The 13,799-nt window shown below is 40.9% G+C and overlaps 1 protein-coding gene across 4 annotated transcripts in view; it reads right to left on the minus strand.

Annotated features, from left to right (window-relative positions):
- LOC133350842 (RNA-binding Raly-like protein) overlaps positions 1 to 13,799 on the minus strand; it is a 142,435-nt gene that overhangs the window by 21,659 nt on the left and 106,977 nt on the right. For all 4 annotated transcript variants that reach the window (XM_061565620.1, XM_061565621.1, XM_061565618.1 and 1 more), the window contains one exon: positions 12,578 to 12,653. In XM_061565620.1, the coding sequence (XP_061421604.1) occupies positions 12,578 to 12,653 (76 nt within the window). The remainder of the gene's footprint in view (positions 1 to 12,577; positions 12,654 to 13,799) is intronic.

The raw sequence follows: 13,799 nt of genomic DNA on the forward strand, positions 1-13,799 counted from the left end.
CTTGTTTTAAATCCTTTATATTAAGTTCGCGTGCTTGCTTGCTTGCTTACGACCGTGCAAATCTTTCGGTCGTTTTTTAACCCACTTCCCGTGATCCAATCGAGCTGACATTTTGCACACAGACTCGTTGTGCGAGACAATTAATGTTCGTGAACATTTTTTTCCAAAATTTTACACTGTTTAGGGAAAACAAATTAAATATTTAATTACCAATTGCTTAATACTGGCAGACAATCATCTGACCCATAGGTGGCAGCCATCTCAAGCCAGAGGACGAGAGGACTCTAGCCGCCACGCATATAAAGGATTTATAGTGAAAAACTTTGTTTTTACGGGTTATACTTGTTACAATTTTGAGGGGACAATCGTTTTTCATGGGAAAAAAACAGGTAATACACTGTAACATTATAACAAATGTACGTTAATACTACACATGTCCGCCATCATTGTCAAATGCATGCCGGGGATCTTCTCCAGGTGGTCTCCAGAGCCCGGAGGCACGTTTCTTGTAATATTGTTGAAAAGTCTCGGAAGTGTTAAAACAAAATTTGAAGCACCTTTTAAATGTAACATAACAATCCCATTGCTGCATTTGTCCTGTAAATGCCAATTAGATGATAGTCTTTGGTTCTTTCGGTAAAGTCACGTGGATAGAAAATAAAAAAAGAAATACAAATAAACAGCCAATTAGTAAGGTTTGTCATGTAAACAGAACATACCAATTCGTCACTAGTACAGCACACCAGAGTGTTGGAGAGCCAAGCCACAGCATTTACAATCTGAGTACCAGATTTCACCAGTAATTACAACTAGCTTCATCAGGCAACATCCAGATTTGTGGAAAACTCCTCCTGTTTCGTTCCTGAAATAGAGGGGTAGATGTGATGACATCACTTGTGCGCTCTTCTTGCGCGAAGTGGGGGGGGGGGGGGGGGTTAATGAATGCATATAAATGACTATGGGTATCCATTTCCGTTTGGGTTATGCATATGGTAATCATGGTTAATTATGCATGTGCATTACGGAACTCATTGTTATTGTACTTCCTGTGAATTGTGTTACTAACATAGCTGTACCAACGGTAATCCCAATTGAAGTATGGTGACCTGTATAGGCATGCATTTTAACAATGTATTATTCGATGATCGCTTACAAGCGGCACTAAGTCTGTAGCTATCGGAACGTTTAAAATGTTTACATTATTTTTCTTTCTCTCAATTTTGATATATTCTCTAATTAGTCTTGGCCAGTAGTAACTAGTTTTAAACAGAATGTAAGCATTATCAAAATCCTTGTTGGCACGCGTATTCTGCTACTGCTGACAGTTGTATTTGGGATAATTTTTTTATTTCTTTGGTGTTCTTTTAGTCTCGTGCTGATCATTCATCCTGTTTGCCCAACATAGCATTTGTCACAAGTGAAATTAATCCGGTACACACCTTCTGTTGATAGCTTCGGTAATAAATATTTTGTACCAGATATTAATTAGTTTTTTATGTACCGTGCCAAATCTGACTCGGATGTTTTGTTTTTCCAAACATCTGGCTAGTTTATCAGTTACTCCCGCAATGTACGGTATTTTAATAGTTTTCATTACTTGATCAATTTCAATGCTCGTGTTATTTGATTTGGTTTTGGCATTCAAGTTGATTTGTGCATCATTGTAACCATTTAATTGCAGCACTTCTTTAACATGTTTCATTTCACTTCTCAGACTATCACCAGCTGACACTTTCTTAGCCCGATGTATGAGCGTCTTGATGAGAGCGGATTTCTGTGCGGAGTGATGGTGTGACTCTGCATTCAAATAGGTGTCAGTGTTGGTAAATGCTGTGTGTTATTTTAACATTTCGACCGCGTCCAAGCGGAATATCCAGAAATGGTAGCGTTCTGTCAGCTTCTACTTCCATGTTTTACACTGGATGGATGGGTTTTGCGAGTTGAGGTGATTTATAAATTCGTTAAGTGTATCTTAGCCTTGTGGCCAGATCACTAATGTGTCATCCACATATCTAACACAAGCAGAGAGTTTTAGTGTGCTTGAAGCTATTGCTTTTGTTTCAAAATCTTCCATGTACAAATTCGCTATCACATGAAACAAAGAAGAGCCCATTGCTGCTCCTTTCTTTTGTTTATAGAAGTCACCCTTCCACAAGAAATAGATGTTTTTTAGACAATGTTCAGCTAGTTGTGGGATATATTTGGCCAACCCTGTGTGCGTTACTAGAGTCTGGAGTAATTTAAGCGAATCATCAAATCATACATCGTTCATATGTGTGTTTATACAGGTCACCATACTTCAATTGAGATTACCATTGGTACGCCTATTTTAGTACACACAATCGACATGAAGTAAAAGAACAACGGGCTTGCATAATGCGCGTCTATAATATGCGCAAATTACCATGTAAATAACCCAAACGACAATGGATAACCATAGTAATTTATATGCATTCATTAATCCCCTCCCCCACTTCGCGCAAGAAAGGCACACGAGTGCTGTCATCACATCTACCCCTCTATTTCATGAACGAAACAGGGGGACTCCACAAATCTGGTTGTCGCCTGATGAAGCTAATTGTAATTACTGGCAAAACGTCATACTCAGATTGTAAATGTTGTGGCTTGGCTCTAAAACACACCGGTGTGCTGTACTAGTAACTAATTGGCATGTTCTGTTAACGTGACAAACCTTACTAATTTGCTGTGTTTATTTTATTTTTATTTTTACTCCACATATGCAGTTTAACGACGCATTTATAATTTTTACGTGCTCTAACCCCCAAAACCTGTATTATGGATGATATTGGTTGCGAAAGCCTACATGTTAAACTGCATATGTGGAATTTGCGTGTTCTCCATATGGTCACGTGGATTTTTGTCTGGGTCCTTGGGTTTTTCGTTCTACATTTAGAAACATGAGTATTTGGCTGATATAAATGTCTATCTAATTTGTGGCCAGGAAGCTTCTGCAAAAATAACTATACAGCTCTGTGAGCCTCTCTTGGAGGTCTCAATTCTCTGCGCCCGCAGCGTCCATCTTGAAAATGCTACAGTTCTAAGTCCCAGGCATCTATGAGGCAGGTCTGCTTTTCCCGTGCAAAAATCGCAGCACTTTGCCACAAAATGCATAACACAGCACTAAGACATTGCACAGTGTCCACACCTGCAATGCATGCATAACTTTCACACATCGCTCCTACAATAAAAAAAATACTAGAGAGAAAGAAAGCCAATACAATGACTCTTACAAAACAGTATGTGCATCTTTCAAGAAACGTTTCATCGTGCAAAGTGAAATTCCAGAAAATATAAAAAAAATTTAAATTAAAGTGGAGTTGTGTCGCAATGCTTATCTGGGCTGCGCTGCATGCCAACGCATTTTTTTCTCTCAATCTTTCACCACGTGCTACTGCGGGTATCTTCAAAACTTGGATTGAGCTGAAATAATTAAATCCCTGAAGATGCCGCAGTAGTACATGTCAAAAGCTTGAGGGTATAAATTCTCAATATGCACACAGCTCAACTGAAAAAAAAAACACACTTGTTCTTTGTTGGAATTCAATACCGTAACAAATTTAAAGGTGCATTTGCAAGAGTTTATCATTATTTTTGTAGCAGTGAAGCAATTGTAATGTGTGATAATGTCAGAGAAATATCGGCTTCTTGCATCGCACAGAAAGTGGAAACGTACATTTCTATGCGTACATCTCACCGTATCTTTGCGAGTGTGCATAGGTGTCTCTGTGCATCGGAGCGTGTGAATGTGTCAGTGTTTATCTCTGTGTTTTTCGGAATCTCGATGCTGACACTCACATTTATATTCATGCCTGCGACGTCTGCAGGTGAATTTTATGGTTATCCAAGTGCATCTTTGAGTGAGAATATATTACACGCACAATCATTGTGCTTTGAAGAATGAATACATGCATACATATTAAGACCAAATGTTGTGACAATTGTGTTGGTCTAATGACCAATTAATTTGCTTCATCATACGTAAATTCCAGCCAAGCAGTGTTCTTTAGTTCTTTGGCTTCAGCAAAAAAAACTAAGATAATTTGACCACTGATTAAAACACGAACGAATAATAATAACACAGGAGCTTACTAACACATATATATGAACAACATAGAAGACACACATAACAAGCAGCAGTCCATAAAAATAAAATCTAAAAAGTACACGACAGAGGGCAGGAAATAAACATGAAATTCATGATTTAGTTAACTAGTAAATGAATACATATTTTGATCATAAAAGCTGTGCGACCGGCTTGTTTTGCACAATCTTAAAATGAATACAATCGCACCAGTATTGTTTTGTAAATATGTTACCAGTTTTTGTAGGATTTTTGCAAGTCCAATAGCCTTTTTTTCTGATGTCTTGTAGAATATTTTGCAAGGTCCTTTGTCATGTATTGAAGGTAGGTCGACAGAATAATGTGCACGGTAGCATGCATTAAAATTCCATTTCATTCTTGGAGGCTGAAACACTTTTCATCAATCTCTGAAATAATATTCATGCCACTGCCTTTTGCCCGGATTGCATCTATGAACAGTGTGCAAGTGGGGCCAGTAAATTAGGCATTTTCTTGTCGTGAATAAACATAACTGGACCTTTTATTTGGATGCCAAAGATAAAATGAGCATCTTGGGGTCACTTGCTGTAAAATTTAAACATTGCAGAGATGAATGCATTTTTTTTGTTATAAACCATCTGTTTTATTAACCAGTGGCAATTTTCACAAACATCGCATTTTTTCCTGCTACAGGTTAAATTGCTGTGAAAATGCTTGCGTTAAACTCGTTATGCTGGGAGGGATTCAACTAATCTAAATTAGGGCCACCTGACCTGTGCGTTCGGCACACGCAATGCAAATTTGTGTTTATATTTGAAAATTTAAACACATAGATACATTTTATGCCAAGTGTCACTTTAACTTATATATACAAAATATAAAACGGTGGGACGAGATAGCGTACTGGTTAGCTCGCTGTGCTACGGACCCGGCAACCTGAGTACGATCCCACTTACGACCAACACCGGTGACGATTATTTGAACCGGTCCTGGGCCTCCCCTACCTCGACTCAGCCTCAAATGATTACCTAGTGCAGTGTGTAAACAATGCTACTAGGAAGCCAAAGGCGCCCAGATGTGATGCTAGCCACCCACCCCCTCGTGTGAGGTGCCAGCCTTCATAGGTGCTCCCTCACAACAGTCTGTTAAGGCTATACAGGGGCTTGGAGCGTATATTTAACCCAGCTTAAATATACGCTCCAAGCGTGGTGGTGTTTGATTCAGACGCTGTCTTCCCGACAGACCTGGTCGTCACCTGAGGACGGCTGCTTGCGTTGTGGCCGAAACGTCGTGAGAATTATTTTATTATGTTTTATTTTTATTATTTTATTACTTCCCTTCTACGTGACTTTACCGTAAGAACCAAGAAGATATACAGGGGTCCTTTGTCTTTATATATGCATCTCTCGGCAGACATCGATGATGCACATCAATTGCTTGCTATGACGTAGATGGGCTCTGACGAAAATTTATGAAAAGAAACATGGAGGAGTGTACGCTGGTAATGACACTGAGAGGCAGAAAGAGGACAATGGATTAGAGGACAAAGCTAAATTAGAGACATACTCTTAGTTCTTTCGGTAAAGTAACGTAGGTAATCTGGCTGTGACGGTCCCACCTGATGACGGAGACTTGTGTTGCCTCCGAAACGTCGTGATTTTCATTGTTTAATTTTATTATTTTTTATTTCATGTTTTACCTACGTGACTTTACCGAAAGAACTAAGAGTATGAATCCTTGCAGTCACGAAAGCTTCAAATCAGGAATAAATTAGAGACGTTACATTGTCTGTTACGATAAGTGGGCTCAGACAGGACAGTTGGCTAAAAGGGTTGACGGACGATTGTTGAGACTGACGATGAAGTCGACAGCCAAGGGAGAAAACATCGCCCAAGAGGATGATAACCGCCATGGAAATGGAGCAATCCAATGAGCTCATGTGCAGTGTCTAGTCGGCCTGTTAAAAATGATGAGAATACAAAAGATATCAATAACGTGGGGGGAGGCCTTCATCCAGAAGTAGAAAGATAATGTCTGATGGCAATCATGTTGTCGAGAGATATCGAATTGGAATTTGATCGGTGTATACCATGGAGGAAAAAAAAAATCTCAGAGTCCAGCGTGAAAGATACATGAATTGCCTGCAGTGTGTAACTTGTTAATGTCTCGTGTTGACCTTCCCGTCGCAAGATAATGACAAAAGAAGTGAAAGTGGCATGCTCTGGCTGCCTGCCATACGTTTGTTACAGCCTTGATTATTTCAGCTTTCAAAACAAGGAAATGCAGTGCTATATTGAAATGGTTTTTCACAACGGTATTAATTAATCTTATTTAAAGTGCCTTTTTAATGTTATTTCCCTCCCCAAATACACCAGGTAGAGGTGTTTGGCAAATTAAATTTAACTCCGTTTATATCTTTTGTATTTGCTCAATTGAATTGGAGTGCTGCTTCTTTCAATTAAAACAAATTATTTGCATCCTGCTAGAGGAAACCGGCAATTATAATAAGCCACAGTCTCACTAAAGCCATTTTATATTTTGGTGATATATTTGCCTTCGATTATGTTACATATTTACGGAATGTGTATTATATATATTTTCAGATAAGAAAACCTATTTAAAAACGAAAATAAGGAGTTAAAAACAATTGTTTCCGATTACTGCATTAAGAGATGCTGTCATTGTGCAATCCAGAGGTCACTGGTTCAATTTTACATTCTCGTAGTGCAGTTGAAATGATTGTCAAGTTTAGTCAATTCACACACCTCTGCCCACCGAGTAGTATAAATGCAGTCACGACATTTTAGTCAATCGGCAATTCGTGCGCGGTGGGTGAATGTGCGGGTAATCCCACCTTCTCAAAGGCATCTGACGAGCATGGAAGAGTAGGCTAAAATCCCCCTGAAAAGGGGCTGTCTAGAGCTCCCCCCAAGGCGAGGCTCTTCCAGCAGCAGTGGTATGACCAAGCAATTGCAGGGCTGCACCTTTACCTACCATTATACAAATTTTTTTTTATGGTACAAATACTTGTATGCGAACGTCTCACTATGTGAATCTAGGAATTTATAAATAAATGTCGAAACTATTCAATAATAGTCCTGCTTTGGTATTTTTTTCCAATTATTATTTTTAAAGTGGGAAAAAACCAGAGGCCCTGATGAAATCACTCCTATGACTCAAACCTATGTCTTCACATCTCAGAAGCTAAACAGGTTTGAGACAGTTTTTCTTACTTATATAGGTGACAGCCACAAGTTACAATGTGTTTTAGGCTTGGGCTATATGAGGTGGCTAAGAGAGATGGCCTTACAAGTAATAGATACTTGAATATATCTGTGCGGAGCTTCAAGTGTTACCCCTCAAGCGCTTGGGTTTTGTCTGGGTACTCCGGTTTCCTACCACACACCAAACATCTCCGAATGTGATTGATCCAATGTCCCAATGCAGGAGCTTCTTTACAAGGGACTTGAGACTCAGTGGGGCTTCTCTTGGGCAAAACAAAGTCACAGCAAGAAACCTAATTGCAATACGGCCTACTAAGAAAATACTTGATTGTTCTGCAAGTGGGTGTCCCATGTGCACGATGGTTATGTCACAGCATGGCCCCCACAAAATGCCATCAACCACATCCCTATTCGTAGGTTTTTTCGGTAAAGTCACGTAGGTAAAAAATTTTAATTAATAAAAGTATCGTGCTGTGACGGTTCCACCTGCAGACGGAAGCTTGTGTTGCCTCCGAAACGTCATGGTTTTTATTTTATTTTTATTTTACTTTTATTAATTTTAATTTTTTACCTACGTGGCTTTACCGAAAAAAGCTAAGAATATGAATCCTTGCAGTCACGAAAGCTTCAAATCTAGAACACATCCCTATTCTTGGTTCTTTCGGTAAAGTCACGTAGAAGGGTAATAATAAAATAATAAAAATATTATTGTTTTTATTTTATTATTTCCCTTCTACGTGACTTTACCGAAAGAACCAAGAATATGAATCCCTGCAGTCACGAAAGCTTTGAATCAAAATTTGACCACATCCCTGTGACGCAGGTGTGCGCAGGGAATGGGCTCCAGTTGTTCAGAGTACATCGCTGAATTTCTGACCACATTCAGGGACACCTACCCCATTAACGTCTCGAGTGTTCACAATGCAAGCGCAAACACAAACAGTTCGCTGAGCTGTGACAAAATTACCGCATTGCAATCAGGCAATGCCTATTGTGCGCGCGGTAACAATCAATGAACACTTTCTCAGTCGCCTCGGAGAGGCTCATGAATGGATTTTGGCATGAAAATATAGGCTTCAGCACATTGAAGGAAGTTAGTGCATTTCTGCCGTTTGAATGAGAAGTGCACTGGCAGTCCCTTGGACACAAGTATGGTCCCAATTTGTGTTGTAGTGTCAGCAAAAATAACCGCAAATTGCTGGGAATATGGGACCCCAAAATACGCAGTTTAAATGCAAGGTTGGTGTTGTGTTATCATGCATTTCACGTTTAGTTCATTCTCACTTATATATTTCCTGATTCGCTTATAGATTTACTAAATCGATTTACACAGCACCTTATTACCTTCAGACCGAGTTTCCATCGCTGTCATTATCATCATTGATGGGCGACAAAAAAAACCCAACCCTAATTTAACTGAATTGCATACAACACAGTGTTATTTCTTCGCGTTCAGATCTCAATGCCACAGTGTCCTTTGGCTTGCCTGTTTGTTGGATGTTATCGCTTTTAGCGTTCACTCTGCACACTGATTATTTGACGATTCACACGGCCAGGAGTCTGGCAACCTGTGGTTCCGGACCAAACGTGCGGCTCTTTAAGGACTACCTCGTGACCTTATTAATGAGAACCACCGTTTCGTATTCACCGTGTGCATTGCGGCTCTTGATCCGTTTTTTTTTTTACCGAATTCGACAACAAACCCGGCTCTCCTTGTTATTTGAGTTGCCAACCCCTGCACACGGCCAATGAAGATCAACGCTTCGAGACTAAGAGGCCGTCCATAAATGACGTCACGCACCTAGGAGGGGGGGGGGTCAGACATTTGTGACGATGTGTGACGAGGGGGAGGGGCGGTTTGAGAAATGTGACGTCACATCAAAATGCGCAACTTTAAATAAATATAGACAACACGTTCTACTTAATTAAATAGACTTTTTAATAAATGTTTTCTCCTACAAAATCAGAGTGCAGCGCCACATTAAATACGCACTACAATGACAATAGTGTAAAGCGATTTGAAGCATGTTTTATTTTGGGGGGGGGGGGCATAGCTTTGTGACGTCATATTTGAGGGGGGGGGTCTGACTTTTTGTGACGCCGTGTGACGAAGCGGGGGGGGGGTCAATAATCGTCCAACATCGCGTGACGTCATTTATGGACGGCCCCTAACTGTGCCACTCGTTTTGCCCGGCAGCATGTGTTGGTACATTACAGTCGGTCGATCGGCAGTTATGTCACGTGCGTGTCGGAGGTATAGTGCGAGTACTCCCAGCACTTTCTAGGTGTCCGGCCAGCCTGGAAGAGTAGGCCAAAAATACCTTCCAGATAGGCTCTCTAGAGCTCTCGTTAGTAGAGGCCCTACCATCGCGAACAAGCAGTTGCAGGGCTGCACCCACACCTTATAAGTTAATAATAACGACAATGCATACAATGTAATACAGTGATGGTGTAACACTCTTAGACAAGACGTTTTTGTCATTTTAATGACACGTTTATAAGAAAAGAACATGGTTATATTTGACAATGACTTTAACGAATATAAAATCTGTTTTTAGGAGTCAATTTGTCTGCTCAAATATCAGCTATTGCCAGCGGTGTCCATTGGTATGATGATGAATAATTTAATGTGGACGCGGACACTTCGCATCAGAAGCCTTCCGAGGAATTGAAAAAGACTGGGTTTGCTGGGTACATCAATGAACCCATCCCATGCCAGGCTGCAGAGCGAGCGTCATGATGATCTCTCTGTATGAAAGCCCGAGAGAAAGCGGACGTAACTATGAACCGCTGTCTATTGGATAAGCAATAATTTTTTTTATGGCAGCAGTGCAATTTAAACAAACTAATTCAGAAATATATTCTTGGTTCTTTCGGTAAAGTCACGTAGAAGGGAAATAATAAAATAATACAAATATAAAACAATAAAAATTCTCACGACGTGACTTTACCGAAAGAACCAATAATATGAATCCCTGCACTCACGAAAGCTTTAAATCAAAATTTATTCAGAAATGTTGAGCAGTCAGCTACTGCATAAGGGCGACGGCAAAATGGGAATCGCGTCACACCACAAACTCGACGACCAGCGCTAGAGTCTAAAGCCACCGCTAATATGAGTGGCAATTGATATCTGAACCAATTCCGGGCCCTCCTCTCTTCACCAATCCACGCTGACCAGCGTGTTGAAGTAATGTCAATCCCCGATGGCATGCGGAGTTCTTCATCCAGCAGTAGATTTAAGAAGGAGTGTAAATCATTATTATTGAACGAATGTAAATACGTAAATAGCACCCCTATCCATTGGTGCCGATATATGATTTCTGGCCTCAACTTAATGTAAAACATTCATTCTGAGCCAGCGATGTAAATTCCACTTGGTGAACTTTCAATACTCTCTTGGGGTGTGGGTTGTGTGGCGCTGCAGGAGATTCCATGGTGCAGATCCTGAGCAGTTCAAGTGTGCAACCCAGTGGAGACGCAGCTGGTCTGTAACTTTTTTTGTTAAATATAACTTTATTTGAAACGGGGAAAAAAAATCTGCAGAAGCCACAGCAAGCCCGGTGCACTCGTCCAAGTCACGAGCACTCCCCGGGGTGTACTCTCGCGGATTTCAATATTCAAATCGTCACAGCCAACCAGTGCGAGCGAGCTGGCTGTGTGGTCACCACACGTGACCGCGATTGGTGCTGCGCTTCGTGACTCTCGGCCATATGGAGGTTTTGGTGTGCAGATCGGGTCATGGAGTTTGTCCACCCGTGCTGTATGGGATGACCACTGTTGATTTCACACCAAGTGGCACTCACTTTGTTGAATGTCGAGGGATGACGAGGACAGGATTGGGTTGTGAACTATGAACAATTTGTATTTGACCAGGTAAGGCCCACTGAGCTATATAGATATTTTTCAGAAGTGACCTGGCCACAAGTGATAGCTCAAGGAAGTGGCTTATCATGTGGAATTTTATAGCAGCCAAAAATTCTAAACGCATGTTTCTAAATGTGGAGGAAGAACAACGGAGGACCCGTAAAAATATTCACGCGACCACGGGGAGAACATGCATACTCCAAATATACAGGAGTCAGGCTCTGGCTCGCACCCACGACCTCTTCCATACCAGGCGAGGAAGTAAACACCTCGCCACCCTTCCGATTGACAGTCAAGCACTCTCACGACAGTGACATCCAGCCCGATGGCCACCGATGAGTTCATAGAAATGTAAACCAGCTGAAGTCTTGACAAAAAACTCGAAGCATAACAATGATCAATCTCATTGATTCACGAATGGAGACACGATCTGTGATGCGTTGATGTGAGACACGGCCAGTCGGAGTGTTGTTTTGTTCTGACATTGTCCATTTACAATGGAAGAATGCATTATCCATTGACTGACAGGCATTGGTGAATGGTTGACCTATCATTGTTTGAACACATCAATACATAGGAATGTAAAATAAAATAGCATCCAACTGTTTAGCTCAAAGCTCTGCAGCTCCACAGTGCAGTGGATATCAAGTGAAATATTGATTGCAGTGAGATTGCACCATGACCCCAGAGCTTTATAGTTTAAATGCTGCAATGATTTGGTACGAAATTCACTCCTGTCTCCTGCAAAACCAAAACAGTCAAGTTCCATAGGAATAAAAAAAATCACTCTTGGATGCTATCAATTTACCGACGTATGCAATTGTGTATGAAGAAATTGAACAAGCTTGCGCTCTACAATTATTGCACGACGTTATTTTGCATGATGTTTGGCGCGCAGGTCTCGCAATCCAGAGGTGGCTGGCTGAATCTCCGGGCGAGGCAGTTGAAACATCGGTGCAAGTTTTTTTTCAACCCTCCCCAACCCCCCCCACTTATGTCCACCCATTGGTGTAAATGGGTTCACCACAGTAAGATAGGCAGGTGCGTGTGTGGTGAGAAAAAGTGTAGGTACTACCACCACTGCCAAGACAGTCTGGTCAGCATGGATGAGTAAGGTCCAAAAATAAAATAGGGCCTTCTCTTGGACCTCCCTCTAGTGGAGGCCCTTCTGCCAGCAGTGGTATGAGCAAAAAAAACTGCAGGGCTGCACCTTTACCTTTATGTTTCTTGAGTTTCAGCCCACAAAAAAAAACACATTTGGTAGTGTACAATGGTGCCGATGTAAAATATATATATGTGGGCAGTTAATTTTTTTTATTTTAGTCGGCTACTACAACCACCAACTTGAGTTGCCCTTTAATGGTTGTCAGTGTTTAACCTACAAGCACATGACTGCAGAGCTTACCCATAGAGAGCAGCAACTGGCCTCTTTCCACTGGTCTTGGGCCGGTTTGGTTTGGGCTCGCCCGCCATGTTAATATCTGTCAAAACGGAAATATGCGACACGGTTACAGTACTCCCACAGAAGGGCGCAGCGCTTCTGTTCAGCGAGTCAAAATGTTGGGTTGAAAAAAAAAGACCAACAAGAAAAATCTTCTCGGCAGCAAAAAAAGCACTTGTAAAAAAAATATTACAAGTTTAAAAACATCATAATGTATTAGCAGTTGCTAATATATATTTGAAGATGATACAGTGTGTTGTTTAAAAATATTGCTTAACGCTCCTTTATTGTAAACATGAACATGTTTTGCTTATTCTGTATGTGTTAAAAGTGATGTGTGCAATTGCCTGATAAAATGTTGGCATTTTTTTAATAATATAAAAAAGTTATACATTTAGTCCTTAAAGCCTCAGTAAGTCTCAAGGCTTTTCAATTAGGGTCCTGTTTGGAATGTCTGGGAAATTCCTTGAAAATATTTTTTGTAAGAACATGTTTCCTTCGCTTTATGCGGGTTCGGCTTGGGCGATTCGATGTATAAATGCAAATAATTTATTTCTACCAAAAAAATCGCTATATATGTGGTTTAAATTCGCTCATATGCGGCTACGCGGTCGGACGTGAGACAACATTGTGTGTGGTGCATGCACTACTCGGCAGGCAGCTGTCCCGTGCAGTTTCGTTTTGTGCGTAATTTTTTTATGCATCTTCTGCACAAAGCGAGGGAAACCTGTAAAAGCAAACTGGAGTTGGTAAAGAACTCCCCCGCCCCACCCACACAACTCAGGAAACAATACACACTCAAGTTCCACACCGACAAGTCATTTACTTTATGTACTGCTAGCCAGCTCACTAACCCCTGCGAGTGGTAGTCCAGTAATACATGATCTCATCGGCGTGCACCACAACACCCAAGCCCAGCAGCAGTCATCTTCCTGGTGGATTTTGTCGAGCATCAAACTCTTTGAAGCAGTTTGCAAGCGCAAGTAGGCGAACAAAACAATGTGAGCCTCAGCTGTATTCCTTTGTCGTTTTTTCACGCGTATTTTCTTTCGCGTGCATAATGTTCATATTCAGCTGGAAGGCTCACTTGACTCTGAATGAAGAGTGATGAAATAATCCGTGTTGACTTCGTGTTTCAAACTGGCATAGAATTTACTAATACAGCCATGGTTGTGACAATTTATTA

The sequence above is a fragment of the Lethenteron reissneri genome, chromosome 35 (assembly GCF_015708825.2).
Source record: "Lethenteron reissneri isolate LAM-NWPU_2019-01 chromosome 35, ASM1570882v1, whole genome shotgun sequence".
Taxonomy (NCBI): domain Eukaryota; kingdom Metazoa; phylum Chordata; class Hyperoartia; order Petromyzontiformes; family Petromyzontidae; genus Lethenteron; species Lethenteron reissneri.